At 41.0% G+C, this 18,489-nt stretch overlaps 1 protein-coding gene and 1 long non-coding RNA gene across 2 annotated transcripts; one reads left to right on the top strand and one right to left on the bottom strand.

The window, feature by feature from the left end:
* Positions 1 to 10,510: 10,510 nt before the first annotated feature.
* Positions 10,511 to 11,622, bottom strand: LOC131265952 (uncharacterized). The gene is made up of 5 exons (XR_009178351.1): positions 11,502 to 11,622; positions 11,259 to 11,417; positions 10,995 to 11,173; positions 10,719 to 10,915; positions 10,511 to 10,607 (listed from the first exon to the last, which is right to left on the bottom strand). It is a non-coding gene; the product is annotated as an uncharacterized LOC131265952 (long non-coding RNA).
* A 1,567-nt stretch (positions 11,623 to 13,189) lies between these two features.
* On the top strand, positions 13,190 to 15,589 carry LOC131266770 (importin subunit alpha). The gene is made up of 3 exons (XM_058269406.1): positions 13,190 to 13,493; positions 13,589 to 14,998; positions 15,087 to 15,589. The coding sequence occupies exons 1-3, from the start codon at positions 13,428 to 13,430 to the stop codon at positions 15,177 to 15,179; spliced, it is 1,569 nt and encodes a 522-aa protein (XP_058125389.1). The 5' UTR covers positions 13,190 to 13,427; the 3' UTR covers positions 15,180 to 15,589.
* Positions 15,590 to 18,489: the final 2,900 nt, after the last annotated feature.

Below are 18,489 nucleotides of genomic sequence, written 5' to 3'. Positions count from 1 at the left end.
CATGCTTACAATATTTAAGCAAATACGATGATTTTTTGAAGCATCACATGCAAAAATTTGGAAGCCAAGGAAGCGGCAATGTGAGTTACCTATCTCATAATATTTGTGATGAATTTCTAGAAATTCTTGGAAATTTTGTTAAAGCCGAAATCATTGGAGAAATCAAAGCAGCATTTTATTACAGTATAATTGTAGACTCTACTCCTGATATATCACACGTCGATCAAATAACCTTCGTTATAAGATATGTCTCTGAATCAGGAAATATTACAGAGCGTTTTTTAGGATTCATCCCAACTCACAAACATAATTCGTTACACTTAGAGCAAGAAGTAATAAATTTTTTACAGAGCCTAAATCTAGACATTAAAAATTGTCGAGGTCAATCGTACGACAACGCTTCAAATATGGCAGGGAAATATTCTGGCTTACAAGCTCGGATCAAACAATATTGCCCAAGTGCGGTTTTTGTGCCATGTTCAAACCATTCGTTAAATCTTGTTGGTAATTTTTCTGCAGAAAATTGTAGTGCAGCTATTCATTATTTCTCATTTATCCAGAAACTTTTTACATTTTTTTCATCATCAACAAATCGCTGGAATATTTTGACAAATAAATTAAAATCACAGGATCAGAGGCCCATACTTTTAAAAAGAATTATAGAAACCAGGTGGTCTGCTAGGGCTGATGCAGTAAATGCAATCAAAACCGGTCATGAAGGCATTAAAGAGGCTTTAAAAGAAATAATTACATCTTCAGATAAAAAAAACTCAACAATTGAAGAGGCCAAAACTCTCCACAAAAAAATGTCTAAATTTGATTTTTATTTGCTGACTGTAATATGGAACAGTATTCTACAGAGAATGAATGCCACTAACAAGTCGTTGCAATCTATAGATAATGAAATCATGAAAGGCTCAGCCCTATTACGATCACTGCAACAATATATTGTAAATTATAGGAATACTTTTGATTGCATAGAGGAGGAAGCTACAGTTATGTCAGGATTATCATTTAGTGAAAATCATGAACAGATTAGAAAAAAACGCAAATTTTTAATTACTGAATCAACAGGAAACGAAAGTGAACTCACAGCGAGACAACATTTTAAGATCAATGTTTTTTTTGTTATTTGTGACAATATTATTCAACAATTAACGCAAAGGACAGAAAAATATGAAGAAATTTTAGAACCATTCAAAATTTTTTGTGAGTGGAACATGCCGAACATGAAAAAAAAAGAATGTATCGAAAAAATTAAACAGTTATATTCACTTGATATCGATGTATGCACCCTTGAAGATGAATTTAATCATTTTATCACATTTCTAAATGAAAATAGTTGCAGCGAAAATGAAATAGGAGCTGAACAAAAGGACTGCAACGCCAATCACGACATCAGGAATTTGTATCTTATATCCAAAGATCGAATGCTTCGGGCGAAAGAACATTTTCAGCTTTAAAGCGTGTGAAAAATTATATACGAAACTCGTTAGGAGAAGCAAAATTAAATAATTTGGCAATATTGTATATAGAGCAAGAATATTTGGACAAAATAGATACAACCACTATCATAAATGAATTTGCGAGAAGAAAAACTAGAAGAAAAACTATTTGAACGTTATTGGTCATTATAAACTTCAGGTTTTTTTCCAAAAGGATTCGCGGGGATATAAATAGAAGTTAAATAATGTAGAACTTAAGGAAATAGTGTTACATATGGGTTGGATTGTTTTCGATACGTGAATAATTATGTATATATAATTGTTTGAAGAATGGATTGAATTGTTTGTTTAATTAGATTTATTTTAAATTTAACTATTTTTAATTATTATTGAATAACATGAAATCAATGTGGCAATTTAAACAATGCAATTTTTCGAGTTATTTTGTTTGTTAAATAAAATTAACTGCTATCAAAAAGCGTTGTACAAAAAAACACGAAATGAACAGTGTTAATGAAAAGAAACCAATGTTAAAGATATGTAATAATTAAATAATTTGCAACAAGAGTAAGGAAAATACTTTAAAAATTGTTTAAATATTTAACCAAGTTTTTTTTCAATGATTTAAAACAACCAAAAGTCGTGGGATCAATACAAAAAATCCTGTAAGCCATTTGATAGGGGCCCCTTTCAGTTTCCCGCTTAGGGCCCCGAGAAGTGTAAATCCGCCACTGTGTAAGATGATACTGTGATACGGCTCCCACGAGCGGAAGTACGCAAGGCGTTGTTTAAGCAGTCGTTTGCGTTACATCGGGCGAACTATAGCCACGTGCCGGAGTCCTTTGGGTGGAAATTATACATTCCATCACCTCCGCGTAAATACCATAATTCGGTGGCGGAAGAATACCGGAAGATTGCCTATAAATTGACGAATTAATTTTACCGGTAGAAATTAATTTCCAGTTCAATGAAAAACAAATTAAAGCTCAACTCTCTTGGTGAGGTGAGGTTTCACTACAAATTGAATTAGATTTAGGTTTTAATTCCAGGAAACAAGCGATGTTAGTATCCAAATTGATTTCCGTAACTGTTCTAAACTCGCAACACTTTATTAACATCTATTTATATTTTTAATGTTCGTTTTGTTCATACCACGAAAGGATGGGTGTTTATTGCATCCTTGAGCTAAGAGTATTTTTAATTATGGAAGATCAGCAGAAATATGTTATATAAAATCAGTAAAAATATATGATTGTTTCTAGAAGTAACAACACAACACATGGTCTTTGATTTCAAAAATGCCATCTAAACATAAACTATTCATTTATTTGTTCATGTTATATTTTACAGTTTTCCATTACATTTTGTTAATAAATTACTCACTTACTCTCGCAAGTTAACAAACAATAGATGTTTTGTATGTTTTAATTAAAAATACTAAAAATGTAGTTTAGTGTAAGTTTTGTTCGATAAAACTAACAGAATATTTTTCTAAATGGTAATACTATTATCTTACCTCCCACCTCCAAGTGGTTCAAAGAGAACTTTGAAACTGAGCATGAAAATGATAGTCTTCAGCGTTGAGCCAAGAGTTCACTGCATAAAAACATTCTTCAAGTGTTTAATCATTAAAAGCTTTGCAATAAGTCCGTGGGGGAATAAATTATTGGTTTCGAACAGGAAAGCGTAAAGCGTAAAACTTATCAGCACCAAGCCCGGTGACGTGCTTCCCATACGCACGAAATCAGTTTCGATCGAAATTCGATTACTGCTTATTCGACAGTTTCGTACCAGATTTTCGTCCCGGGATCGGTGCATCAATCAGTCGCTCCGTCCGATGCAAGGTTCCTGGCCCTGGGGCGATAAGCGGCGGTAGGGTACTTGAAGCAGTCGTTCCTCCGTCCTCTGGGTGAGCTTTCGGTGTGCAAGGTGTCGGAGTGAAAGTTTACAAACCATCCGTACGAAGGCTCTGGCTTGGTGAAGGCAGATCTGAAGGGAACGTGATTGGAATCTTACATTCGGTTCGAATTTCACTCGCCGAAACCGTTCTACGACGGTGAGATTCTACGGGGGGAACTCCGATACAAGACGAGCGGAGGATGGCAAATTCCTTCGACGTGCCTTTCCAGCCCCTTTTCCGCCGGTGGAGAGAAAGTGGAAATTTATGTTCGTGTAACTTGTTTTCTGCTCGTTTATAGTTTGGACTTTCTGGTTAACACCTCCTGTGTGCGCTGCAGTTGCCCGGGTGCCGCCTGGCAATGCCAAGGATTTGTCGCATGCCATGGCACATACGAGGTGGTTGGTTGGGGGCAAATGAAAAATGGAACACATCATAAGCAAATCGTATCGCCACGGGAACACTTACGGTAGCTTTACCTATCTCGGATGCAAAAAGGGGTAGTTTTGAATTATCGAGAACACTCCCTCGCACTCCATACACTCCCCCCTGCAAGAGTGACAAGAAATAAGCTTTCATTCTCTTCACCAAACCATTGCCAAGGTGTGGTATCAGGTTTTGCCCACCTTTCCCATCGAAAGAAGTACCTGTCTATCATAGGAACTTTCCAAGTCCCTGGCCTGACAACCAAAGGAAACTAAACCAACTATTAGTATGAAAGAGAGAGAGAGAGAGAAAGAGAGAGAGAGAGAGAGAGAGAAAGAGAGAGAGAGTGTTAGAAAGAGAGGGAAGGAGGAAAAATTGCGTTTCATCAATCACCATTCACTCCTGGGATGCTCAAGAAAGCGTTCAATCATGAATATAGATTCATGGAGCTTTTCCTTCCTAGCACCAATCAGGATAGGAAGTGAAAAACATCGTTTTCACTGGCAACGTAATGGATGACACACGGAGGTAACTAAGTTTTAAGGCGATAAAAAAAAATTCAAAATAAATTAGAGAACCTCCATGCAAAGCAGTCAATGCAACGAAGCCTTGGGTGAACTCATCTTTCGCCGGTTTTTGCGCTTTGGTTTTCCTCTGAAGACGACCTCGCTCTATCGCAAAGACAAGATAAGGTTATAAGATGATGAAATGATATATTTGGCAATGACATTAATATTCTTCTTTGAGAGAACCTAAAAATAAATATTATCTCATATAAGGCAGAAGATACTTACAGAACCCTCAATTAAATCTTTCGCTTACACTTCAAAATCACGCTAGGAGAATTATTCATTTAATAAGTAATATTCCATACGAAGAAGATGACGTTTTCTTTATGTAGGTGAAAACAAGGCAATTTTAAAATCCCTCACATTGACGATTCTTATAGACCTTTTATACTACTCAAAATAAATATAAAAATATATTCAAAATGAACAGTAATGCAATGCTTACAAAAAATTCTGAGATACCAAAGCACAACTGAGCGGCATAACAAATTTAATTGTTGCAACAAACAACTGTTGTCAATGTACAATTTATATATAAATAAATGTGAACTATGGAGTTTTATCCGATACCCGTTCGATAATGATTTTAACTGTTCAATGTTTTCGCTAGCAATGGACTATAATTTGTATGTTGTATTTTTGCATCTATAATGAAATAAAGCAAAATTTATCAAAAAAAATCATATCCACAAAACCATACATTATCGCAATAGAATCTATTACTCAATGACAGCTCTTAGTTTTTTAAAAATTGATTTTAATACTTGAAAAGTTCTTAAGAAGTCTCACAAAGTTTCTCATTCACACAAACGTTTTATCCTGTTTTTTTCTAAATTTTATCTGACGTTGCGAACTTTCTCAGGGACGTATGGACCAAGCAAGTAAATACCAATGGCTTCCTTAAACATAGGTAAAAAATATGTTTTGCCCTGCTGATGCAAAGTCCCCCAAATTTCATCTATGAATAACTTACAAGCTTAGTAGCGGAGATGCGTTTCTCCCGTATTGCTACTATCTTTAGCATTTCATTTCACAAGACCCTCTGGAGCATACACTTTTGGGCAAAGATGAACTTGTGGGACGCACAAAAAAGCTCTCACTTGCCACGTGTTCCCTTTGGTCGAATATTAGATTAGAGTCCTGTCTGTCTGTCTGGGTCCCAAGGTACATCAAACGAATCAATCGAACAGTGTGCAAATGCCACCCGACCGAAAAGTTCCGCCGAGAGTGTCATAATTCCCACACGCACCTGCCGGATGTGGTGAGCAAAAACATATCGCACGACGCAGCGGAGAAACAAATCAAAAATCCCACCACGCGAAGGGCGCACCGGCGGGTGGAAAAGTTTTCCTTCAGGCAACGGTCGAAGAAAAGCATTCTCCAAAAAAGATGGCTAAGAAAGCGTGTAGAGGATGAAAATATAAAAAAAACACTACACCCAAACCAACGGCCACCCGAAAATGTGCGCCATAAATCGTGATTGCACCCTCCGTCGAGTAAATCAAACGGAATGGGACCGAAATGTGGCCTTTCGCCTCGCCCTCCCCCTCCCGTTCCACCGCCCTATGCCAGCGCACATGTAGATCACGATGGCCGTCATGCATGTTTTATGTTTATGATGAACCCGTCGCGGTGTCGGGGTGGGAGAGGTGTGTGGGCCGGTCGTAATTCGCGCAAGTACACTTTTTCTCCGTACCTTATGAGGGTATCGAAATGTGTGTGTGTGTTTTTTTGTGCTAAGGGTTACAATGCCGGGAGCAGTTCAAAGGTTGGAAAGAAAACACATCGCTGCAATTCGGAAAGGCATGTTCCGAAATGTCGGGCGCTATGCTAATGATGGAAGGAAATTGCCTTTCCTCCGCGAAAGGCGACGCCCCCGAGCGAGGTTTCCGATGCGAGGGAGCGCGATAAATTAATAATAAAATTCAACATTCGGTGAATTGAGCCTTGAGGCGCATATTAATGCCGGTTGGCCATTTTCGTGTGAGAAAAGTAGTGATCCTTGTGATGTTTGGGTGCGCTTGTGGAGACAGTTAAGTGTACTCAATCTCTGTATTTGAACACGAATCGTAACGAAACATTTTCAATAGTCATTAATTATTGACGAGCGAATGAATAAAGTCATCGCTGTTCAAATGTAAAGCCATACAGGAGACATTCTTAGGTGACGGTACAAGTATTGCACATATTTTTCATCAAATCGGAAAGAATACCCTTCCATCTGGCAGGAAGCCGACATGCTTTCATATGCTGATGTCATATTTTATGCACCCACGGTTGTTCACCATATGCATATCTTCAACGGTTGCATACCGGCACCGGTACATCATCATCATCATCATCGTCATCATCGGGAGGTCCAAGGAAAGATGAGACGACCGACGTCGTGAAGATTTGTATGAAAATGTAACCGGGAATGCAGCTACGTTCAGATGCGCCTGATAAATATGGTCTCATTTGTATGCTTGCAATTTTTATTACATTATTGTGTTATGAAAGAACGTGGATTGCAGCAACAGCAGCTGCAGCATTCGGGCAGCAAGTGTAAAGGAAAGAACCTTGAGGATGGGACCGTAAACTGTGGATGAAATGGATAGAGATCGGACGCTTGCAGACGCATGAGGTCTTGCATTCGAAACCTGGCTCTATCAACATCGACGGGCCCGATGCGGACGAACAAGCTCTAGGAAAGAAGCTGACTTTTTCAATAGTATTCTCGATGCTATTTTCGTACCGTTCTGATTGATGGTTGATCATGGCGAATCGGGAGCAAACAGTCAAGAATCCCATGGGACGAAGGAAACATACACAAATAAATCGAATCTCATCCTTCCGTTCGAGTTGGTCTCGGGAAAGCTGAGACAACCAATGAATCACGATTGTTTCGCACAAAAGCAATAATGAGCATCGCTCGTGTAAACTTAGCTATAAAGCACAGAAATATCTTACACATTAACAAGGATTATTCACGACCGATGCAGCAGCTCTTGCCAGCCTCGCAAGTGTGGGCTCTGAAAGGTAAGTGCACCTATAAAATTATTTTAGAACATAACGCTTCTCATAATATGCACACTCGTAGTAACTTTCACGCAAAGCGATTCATTAAAACCATCGCATATGCATAAAACATTATTGCTCGCCCTTGGGGGGGAGGTGGTGTTGGTGCGGGCTCTGGAAGGTTCGTTAAAAGTTGCACTAACGTTCACGTTTCGTTTTGCACTTTGCTTAACTAACGTTCTCCGCTAGCACACACTAAAATAGCAACGAGTGGTTTATGAGCTCACGCTGTTTTTATTTCTTCAACACACCGAACCACGCCGTTTTGTTTAAAACCGCAAAAAGCTTCACACAGGTGTGTGGTACATTTCGTCCTAGGGTGAGTGTGCTTTTGGGAGATTTGTGAGGTTTGATAAAAATTTTCACGGATTAATAAACAGTGAAAACAGTTTACAATGTTTAAAAAGAAACATAGAGTTTATGTTTTTCTAGTAAAGAATTGTAAACAATTATGTGTTAACATTTGTACAGTTACCATTAAACTCGTTTGATTTATTTTCATTTACCTAATCCATCGTAAACAATATTGCCAAAAATAAACTTATGAAATCCCGAACAAAACCGATGTTATTTTGTTTACATACATCAGATAGATAATGACCTAGTGTTTGTGCATTTGCCAGTATCCTCGCAGCATAAAGCCCAAATTTCCAAGCAAAACACCCGTGGAGGTGGAAGCTTTTTCCCACGCTGTCGGAGCCAGGAGGTGCGGTACGAGAGGAAGCGATCGTTGTTAGCAAATTAAATAGATCAAATTTATGCTCGTATCACCCCGTACATTTGTGGTGTGTAATTACATAAATAATGAATGTGATTAAACATTCCTAAAGCGGGTGCCCGGAACGGGTGTAATGTGATTTATCAACGGTGTAACTTCCATCACTCGTGTATCATCGTAATCGGATAGCCATTTGAGGCGTCGCGCTGAGTGTTAGCACTTAAAATCATCGATTGGAACGAAAACTAATTTGTTTGTTGTTTCATTTCATGCAGTTTAAAATAGAAAAAAAAACACTTCATGTTTGAACTTTAGATTTGGAATTGTAGGAATAATGGAATAATCACTCTGATATGATTTTAAATTTTACCTAAGCACTTTAACATTATTTTGGTTTCTCAACAGTTTTAAAGAAACAAGGCATATGCACATAGGATCACTAAACATAGGGAAAAAGGTGAACCAATGAACAAACGGAGCGGTGTTCCGTTCATAATTCTGACGTCGTCAGCTTCCAAATCGCCCAGAATGGACATAAAGAGAATTTTTCTTTTCACATTTACGTTTATTTGACGTTTCCCCACTGCATTATGTATCCATTTCATGTCGATGAGTATTGCCCGTCCCGTTGGGAGGCTTTCGGGGGGAATGGCCTTCCTCCGGTCGAGACACAGATTTCTGTCCATCTACCCCGAAGCCCTTGGTGGTGGGCTGCATAACGGGCCTATTTCTGGGCCGATGCGGTACGGCGTGAACTGAGCTGAGTCCAAACGCGCCGGAGCCGGGAAAAAGGAGCATCCACCCAAATTCGTTTTCGGTTTCGCTGGTTTTGTGTGCTCCGGCCGGGTCGCGGGCTGGGCTTACGTGTATTTGTTTTACGTTCCATACGGGTGTAATAATAAAGGCCAGATTTTTGGCTGTGGTTCTGCAATCACTGGCCGGGCGGTGCGCCAACATTCGCCCGCAACCGAGTACCGTCGAATGGACGTTACTTCCGTGGGATACGAGTGATGGGTCTTGGAGGATGCAATTAAAATCTACTAAACTCAACAACCATGAAATTCATTTGGCAGTAACGTTAGTTTAGATTGTTCATACGAGTTTGCTCGTGCTCTTCCGTCGTATGGTCGACGCTTTTAGACAGAAATGGTTTCGTTTATGGGGTTCATATAGTAGTGCTTTAATTGAATAATGTGGTAAAAACCATTAAAATTTCATTCATTCATCTAAATGATTGATTTAGAATATTTTAAGTATGAAAATAATTAATTTTAAGTTGAAAATTGATGAATACATATAAATTGGTCTAAAAATGGTGAAAAACTATAAATTGAAATATTAAAAAAAAAAAACTCCTAAATGTAGGCAACGCGCAGGGCATACATATGTTTACAGTGTCTAATCTTCCATTTAACTGTGTTTCTGGCAATAGTCAACTTTATCGATTGTTGATATCATTTCAATGTTTATAGAAGGATACATTACAACGGGTACAAAAATATGCGAATCGCTACAAGAGTATTATTAATTCGAATGAGTTTGTTATGATACAAAGCACGATCCCCGTTTGGACGTGCTATTTTATCACCGCTTTAGGGGGTCGGTGGCAATATGGCACCCGTTGGGAGATCAATCATTCAATGCTCATACTATCATCTGCTCCCATTAATCGCATCCCAACTACCCATTTGAATGCGATAAACTCGAGTTGAGCGGGATCTAGCCGGCTATCGGCAAATAATAGCCGGCAGCGACAACTCCCCGCGATAGCAGCGTCTTCGCGGGCTATTTCAGTGGTGAGCGCACGAGCACCCCAGGACCTTGAGTTACTTTTCCCCGCGGTGTATTTGTTTCTTTCACTCCGACGCTTGGCTGTGACGTCACAGCCCGTGCGCCGAATAAATACGCTGAACGAAAATTGTTTTAGTTTGGTTTTCATTTTATTTACCATTTTTTTGGTGAACACACAAGATTTACGATCTCTATCAAATGCAGTGATGATCATGATTCGAATCTGGAATGTAAAATAGTAAAAAGGATAAATAATAAATTGCCTTAACGAATCGTAATCGAGTTGATATTATTGCTGAATGATATGAACAAGGCATTGTTATTATAGAGTGTAGAAGATATCAATTAAATAAATTGATATACGAAATTTCCTACATCAACTCAGTATCGTTGATATCCACGAATTACGATGTGTTAGTTCACCTTTTAGGTATAAGAATTTAATGTTGATTTTTCTTATCTAATATTTTCTTATTACATGGACTCGATTTTTTGTGATAAAACTGTTGCATTAAACGGAACCAAATTAATATTAAAAACTTTTAAGTTTTCAAAGTTATTTCCCCAATTGTTTTAAATAATAGAATATCAGCTTACCAGTTGATCTTTCCGTCTACCAGTTCTGATACTGGCGGTGTTGTTGAAGGCAGTAGACATCAGCATCATGCATTGAAGCGGAGGACGTTTGATGAATGGCGGGTTATCTAAAATGTTTCAATAACTTTAGTGAATATATAAAATCGGAAATATACTTTCCCGTATTCTACGGCATATGTATGGTATTATTACAATACGTCTTTTAGAAGATGACTTACCAAAATAATTCCTGGAAATATTCCGATGAACTGTAACGGCGCCGAAGATGCTTTTCATGAAACTGAAGCCAACCAAGGAAGTAAAACTGGAGAAAATTAAACACCTGGTGGCTTTGACCTATCGTGTAGTGTGGTCGTTAAGCTTAAATGCATTAAAGGGTGCGAATCCTCACACACATCGTGTTTGAACGTTCGTGCTAGCAAAACAGAGAACATTATTTAAATATAGATATGAACAAACTCATTCGTATCGTCGATTTTAACTTCATATCTTACCTGATTACTGCCCATAACCTTCATTCCCCATTTGAATTCATAAAGTACGAATTCGAAGACACTGCACTTAGAAGTTCCAAACGTATTTCGTGGATCTTCCATTTTAATTGCCACTGAAAACGTTGCATTTACAGCAGCAATGCTAACAGGCTAACAACACTTTTCCATTAAACGTGTTGCTAGAACAAAAGAATGATAACATTAAATCAAAGCTTATCAACTAACTATCAATAATAAAACATTTTCATAACTTATTTTATTTACCTGCTTGATTCCGACTGTAACTTCTGATGAAAGCAATCATGTGCCTGTTTCCTCTGTTGCTAAAAAACGTTACACCATTCGTACATGCTTATGCTGACTACAAGTTGATACAGACGCCTTCGTTATGTGAAAAATATAGGACGAACAAAACAGATGCAGCTGAAATTTAAAATAAGCAGAGCATTAGGATTTATATATGGGAGGACTGCTTCGAATCGTTTTTTATCTCTTGATTAATCTCACCTGATATTCGGCAATAAAGCTGTTCGTTTCGAAAACACTGTCACAAGTATAGTTTTTCCGTCTGGTCGCCAAACGCACCAAACCAAATCCGGCTGGATGGCCACTAAACGCAATGTCTTTTTTGCGTTGCTTGTAATAAAGATGCGCAACGATATCAGTTTAGCTGTAAAAACACAATAATAATCAAACATTAGCAACGTTATACGAACTAGCAAACATACACATCACAACTCACCTGCATGTTTCAAGAAGTTTCTTCGGTGCGTTATCCAACGCAACGATACCTATGTCCATGTATACCGGGCAGGTTACGTGCAAGTGTTCTGAGTCGGAACCAGACCACCGGAATGATAATCACGCTGCTTGCACAGAATATAAACCTTACACCAGATGCGCTGCTGACATCACACAACACAATGTGATATGGGGAAATCCATTGCGGATAAAGAACACTTTCCTTTCAACTTACCTGACTGTTTACGATGCGGGATTATGCATTGATGCATGCCCAAACCGATGGCGATTTGAATCGAATGCTACACTAAAGTAAATCGGTCGTGACTGAATGAAGTGCAACTGATGAAACCAAATTAAATCATCAGTAAAGATGCAGTTTGCGTTCGTAATGCTGCAAGAACAAAATACAACACCAGAAATCATAAAATAATTCGGATGAAACACTTTCACTCCATTGCTTACCAGATTGTTTACATCTCGGCTGGTAAGGATTCGTCATGATGATATAGTTGGACGCTGCGGCTAAATTACGTCGCAAACTGCTCTGGATCGTAGGTTGATCGATTGATGGTTGATTGAAGATAAGAAATATTGCCCTGTAGCAGCTGAAATGTAAAAATAACATGTAATTATCGGCGAAAAACTTTAGCGAACTTACCGTGCTGCTTTGTTTACTTCGATGTGTCAAAATCACTCTGCGTGTGAGATGCGCCGTTCGAACGGGAAAAAACATCCACACGCACATCGTCGCGCGCATTCTATCGCAAAAAGGACGCTCCTTTGCTATCGCGGCATCTGCGGCGGGCTATGTTCGAGAGCGGGATCGAAAAATTTGGCTAAGTCCGCGAGCGACGGGTCTCCGCCACTATCGCGGCATCTACGGACGGCAATCGTCGAGAGTGGTATCGCAAAAATCGGCTAAGTCCGCGAGAGCTGGTTTTTTTTGTATGGAGTTTTCTCCGGGCTGCTCAATTTTCAAATGGAACGCAATTCCAGGCTGGTTGGGATCCCTTCTTGCCCTTTGCAATAGGTTTTTAGGTATAATCCCATAATTAGGTAATGGTTTGGAGGATGTGAGAACTCGATCTGGTTGAACTCAGTAAAGGCATGTCATTTACAAAATATTTCACCATTTAAGTAAATTTAAGCTGTAGAAATATGTAACTGAGCAACATGTTTCATGCACAACAAAATAAACACGACGAATCAATTTTTATAAAATTGAGCGAAGTAAATTCCCGACAGTTCGTCTGGAAGCACTGTTCCAGAACGCCATTCGTTTATCGTGTAAAGTTGAATTCTCTTATGATCGATTATGTATGGCTTGTCAATGGGAGTATGTCAAGTGAAGTAATGAACTGTCAAGTGAAAACTAATCGAACCTCTTTTGTCAAGTTTGTTCATTCCGTTCACTTGAATTTTGAACCGACAACGATCAAACGGTTCTTGACTCTCGATCCGGCCGGTCGTACCGCGCGTTAAACTAGCCAGCGGTCTTCAAACCAACGTCCATTGTGTCTTGTGCTAATATCGTGCCGCCATTTTTTAAGTTCTTTTACGTCCTTTATATTTCCTTTTGTATCGTGTTTTATTCATTGGTTGTGTAGCAACCTGTTCTTCAATCATTTGAGGTTATCCTTCTGTATTCGGAAGAAAGTGTTGTGTAAAAAAGAGAAGGTAAATTACAAAATGGATACGGAGAACGCACCAAACAATCGCCTGGCATCGTACAAAAATGCCTCGAAAACGACCACGGTAAGTGTAGAGGTTGGGTTTCCCATCTGCCGTCCGATCTTGAGCGAAAGCTTACCACTCCTCGTCACTGTCCATCCCCTGATCCTTCCGTGTAGGAACTTCGGCAACGCCGGCACGAGGTGACGGTCGAGCTGCGCAAAAATAAGAAGGAAGATCAATTGTTCAAGCGTCGTAACATCACCGACGACGATGGTCCGACCTCACCGCTGCAGGAAAACAACGCCCAAAGCCCGGTGACGCTCAAGTTCGAGGAAATCATGCAGTACGTGAAGAGCGGCGTGCCAAACAAAGAGTTTGCGGCCGTACAAGCGGCCCGCAAGATGCTTAGCCGCGAGAAGAATCCTCCCATCGACAAGATCATCGGTCTCGGTATGGTGCCGATCTGTGTCAAGTTCCTGGAGGCGGCCGATCGGCCGGCACTGCAGTTCGAAGCGGCTTGGGCGCTGACGAACATCGCGTCCGGTACGTCCGATCAGACGAAGGCCGTCATCGAAGCGAATGCCATTCCACGCTTTATCGATCTGCTCAGCTCGCCCTCGGTGACGGTGGCGGAGCAGGCGGTCTGGGCGCTCGGAAACATTGCCGGCGATGGGTCGAAGGCCCGCGATAACGTACTCGATTACAACAGCGTGGAAGCGATCATCAGTCTGGTGCGCAACCCGAACACACCGATCTCGTTCCTGCGCAACATCGTCTGGCTGATGTCGAACCTGTGCCGGAACAAAAACCCTGCCCCGCCGTTCAACCGTGTCGAGCCGATGATTCCGTTGCTGTCGGTGCTGCTTGATCATGAAGACGCGCAGGTCCTTTCGGACGCCTGCTGGGCACTTTCGTACGTCACCGACGATGACGCGGTGAAGCTGGACTCGGTCGTTGCGGCCGGCACGGTGCCGAAGCTGGTGCGGCTGCTCGGTACCAACAATCCGGCCATCATCACGCCAGCCCTGCGCAGCGTCGGCAACATCGTGACCGGCAATGACACACAAACGGATGCGGTCATAGCGGCCGGTGCGCTACCCCTGCTGGCAAACTTGCTGCGCCACACCAAGAACACGATCGTCAAGGAAGCTGCCTGGACGGTGAGCAACATTACGGCCGGCAACCAGGGACAGATCCAGCAGGTACTGAATTCGGGCGTTTTCAACGTGCTCATCGATGTGCTGGCGCGGGGTGACTTCAAGTCACAAAAGGAAGCGGCCTGGGCCGTGACAAACACCACCACGGGCGGTTCGACCGAGCAGATCATTCAGCTGGTCGAAAAGTACCCGATCATGAAACCGTACTGTGATCTGCTGGAGGCCAAGGACAGCCGTACGGTGCGCGTCGTGTTGACCGGGGTGACGAACATCTTCCAAATCGCGTCGAACATTGGCGGAGTGGAGAACCTTTGCACGCTGTTCGAGGAGATCGGTGCACTGGACAAACTGGAAGCGTTACAGAGCCACGATAATGAGGAAATCTACCGGAAGGCGCTGGAGTTGATCGAAACTTACTTCTGTGATGGGGTAAGTGTAGCTAGCAAGAAACAAATCAATATTCCGAATCGAGAAGTGATGAATAAACTAACTCATTCAATATGTTCCATTTTCCTAGGAGGATGTTAATCAGGAATGTGCCCCGAAGGAAGCCAATGGTGCGCTTGAGTTCAACCCAACCACCCCACAAAACGGAGGATTCTCCTTCTAAGCACTGAAGACTGCATCATGATCATCATTGTCCCTTTCTGTACTGTAGACGGTACACGAATATTCCAAAATCTTACAATGCAAACAAAAACCGAGGACTGTGTGGTAGGTGCCGGCGGGGGTCTGTTCTTTCGTCAGTTGTTTAGTAGAAATCTGTGTAAAAGTATGGTTTTGTTTTCGGATTATTTTTAAACGCCAAACGCACACACTATTCAATGCTTATGGTCCGATTGTTTTAGTTCGCTGTTTTGTTCCGTGAATATATGAGGCAGTGGCCTTTTTCCCCAAATGGTGTTTTTATACGTCTTATAATGCCCCTCGTACCGTTTACAATAATCCCCAATATGGAATCGCCTGAGACGGTCGTAAATGTTTTTGAAATAGATTTACATGAGCCATTAAGTTAAGCAAGACTGCGTTTTGTTTTGTTATTTCCAAATGGACGAAAGAACCGAATCGTATTTGTCCTAAAGCATTTACATTAACTTATTCTCTATTTTAAAAGCGTGTCTCTTAAAATAAACACAATCAGCAAAGAAGTATGTAATGTGTTAACGTTAAACCGCATTACGAGTTTCGCCGTTTGGATGACTTAATTTCGACGAAGGAAAGAGAGTAAAATGGGTTTTTTGTCATGAAAAAGGACATATCACCGTGTCGCCAGTCGCACCCGAGCGTGCCGGGGACATTCGTGTGCTGGGTACACTTAAGAGATTAAAGCAAATAAAAAGCTCGACGCAGAATGCCAAACATAATGAGCCCGTGGCCAATCGTAAAGCTCGGGATACCCACGGAAGCAGTACGAGCCCGTCCCGTTGACGCAGCATCCACGGAACATTCCGCTTGCTGTGCACGTACGGTTCCCGACGAACGTTGCGTTGTTTGGCGACGGTCACGCTGGCTCACACAAACACAAACGCACACACACACACACACACACACTGACACGCCCAGCGCAGCGTGTTTGCTCAAGAAGGATACATTTTTCTTTAAATCTTCCTTGGTCGTTCCGCGTGTTGTGTCCTCTAGAATAAACGTGCGTGACATGCGGATTGTAAATTAGTTCCACTGTGCAACCCGGGGCTCGTCGGGCCTTGCCGGTCTTTACTGTAACCGTGTCTTCGTTTCCGCCAACCCGGGCTTGGGGTTTCGCTGCACGGATTTACCGTCATTTACGGAATTAGCCGCATCAACGAAAGCGGGAAGGGATCGCCGGGTTGGATCGCTATCTTATTGGTGAAAATCTGAGTAATTTCTGTCGAGCTACAAATGGTAACATTTGACCATTTGCACGCGTACGAGATAATAAAATGGTTTCCGGGGACGCTTAAAGATTTGGGTCAATGTCGTTTAACGAAATGCATTCAAACGGCGACGTTAGTTTTAGCCTGTAAATTTCTGTGGAAGCAAAACGTCGTCATCTTACCTGCGTGATTGTGTCCGTTCCTTAACTCGTCGAAACTTGAATCAATCGTCGATAATTGCACACGTTTCTTTCTATAAGGGAAGGAAAACTAAAATTGGAAATCAAATAAATGAAGGAAAAAACATCACAGTTTGGAAAAATCAAAAGAAGTTTTTAATTCTCGTGCGCACACGATTTTGGAACATTTTCCCTCCCAACGTCTCCCAATCACTGTACACACCGGAAACAGAGTACCGTAACCGTTTGCTAGGTATGCTTTTACCTCATTTCCTCAATCGATTCCGCAACTTTCACTCACTCACTTTTGGTGCGACCGTTTGTGTGTGTATATATATATTTTTTATATATTTCGTAACTTACGCCATCGTTTTGCTCTTCGCTTTTTGAATTACAGAATACCATGAACACAGAGATACACAGTGTCGAGAGTAGATTCGCAGATCCCTTCCCCTTTGAAAGGAAAATTTGCTTCGGGTTTGGTGTAGAAAAACATGCCCGTCACTTTTACGTGGCGTTTGTCGCTTTGTCGGCGTTAAACATTTGTTTTTTTTTCTCCTTCTAATGAAGACAGTTACTTGCAGAAATTCAGCTCTAAAAGTTCTCTACTTACACGCTAGTGGAAAACGTGGCAACGAAAACAGTATACCCTAAATTGGATTCAAATTTACCCATTTTACGTATGCGGTACAAAAGAGTTATGTTGTTACCAGTGGTTGTTGCCTTACCTTTAATACAGTCAACGAATGAGAACAAACTGATAACGAGATTGTTTAACGGTATAATGGTTCGCAAGTGTTGTCCCCAGTGGTTTGGACTGTATGTGCTTTCCTCGTTTCAACTCTCCCTCTTCGTTCTTAGTTCTTCAGTCCGAAGTTAAATAAAAGTGCTCTATGTACAAAAGTGTGCCATCAGCCTTAGAATCTTAATTTCCTCACCCATTGAAACAGGTAGTTCTTTTAAGTTCGCTTTAAACGATGCTCATGATGCTATGGTTGCTTTGTTTGTGCTGTCCTGTTTCTCGTGTTGTCGCTGTTAGTAAACAGGATGGATTTTTACTATTTTGTATGTTTTTGTGTTTCTGTGATTTCTATATATATATTTTCTCTCTAGTTATTTACAAACTTTCCTACTATTTACAGCACATGCTTGTGCTTGTTTGGCTCATTTAGTATTTGTACAGCTTTCACATGAGCTTTCCCAGTGGACAGGACCTACTTTGATCCCGATGATGCTTCTTCCGTTAGCGCATGTCTTTTTTTTATTTTTCAGGCTACATAGGATTTGCTTGTCCTTGAACATTTTCCTATCATTTCAGGGTGTGTTCGTTTACTTATAGAAACAAAAAAAAAAAGTGGTGAAAACTTCGTAAATCGTAATCTTTGATGCGGAAGTAAGGGAGCTTTTCTGAAACTTTCTGTTCTTGAAGGAAGGGAAACGCTCCGATCAATCAAGCGCAACCATCAAGGAGAGAGGATCGTCCTATCGTGTGGCAGAAAATTCGGCCTTCTGTCGGTCACGGAAACATGCGCACGGTTTGTCCAGAAGAGACAGTAACGGGAAGTGACAAATCTGAAAGCAAATTCCCCTAATGGCTTTGCGATTGTGGTGCGTGGGACGAAGCTTTAGCTTTCTCTTCTACCGGTTTTGGTGATCGCACGCGAGAATCTAATACCGCCTCTGTCACTGACAGGTGACATCGATGCGTACCCTTCTGATGGCGGGTGTGCGGCGAATATCGAACCGAAATCAAACCAAACCGATACGATACAATCTCCAACCGGCACCGCAAAAGGGTGGAAAAACGGAGAAAAAGTTTAACCATAAGATGGATGCGAAGCAAATGATTCAAAGAAAATCCGATCAATTAGCCCTTCTTCTTCGGTTA

Source organism: Anopheles coustani, chromosome 2 (genome assembly GCF_943734705.1).
Source record: "Anopheles coustani chromosome 2, idAnoCousDA_361_x.2, whole genome shotgun sequence".
Taxonomy (NCBI): domain Eukaryota; kingdom Metazoa; phylum Arthropoda; class Insecta; order Diptera; family Culicidae; genus Anopheles; species Anopheles coustani.
Note: the sequence above shows the minus strand (reverse complement) of the source record. Positions and strands in the feature narration are given on the sequence as shown.

What these genes read in the sequence shown, in the direction of transcription:
- LOC131266770 (XM_058269406.1), top strand. Translation starts at nt 13,428, where the DNA reads ATGGATACGGAGAACGCACCAAACAATCGCCTGGCATCGTACAAAAAT. An exon ending in ATGCCTCGAAAACGACCACG is followed by an intron (nt 13,494 to 13,588) that starts GTAAGTGTAGAG and finishes CCTTCCGTGTAG; the next exon opens with GAACTTCGGCAACGCCGGCA. An exon ending in AAACTTACTTCTGTGATGGG is followed by an intron (nt 14,999 to 15,086) that starts GTAAGTGTAGCT and finishes CCATTTTCCTAG; the next exon opens with GAGGATGTTAATCAGGAATG.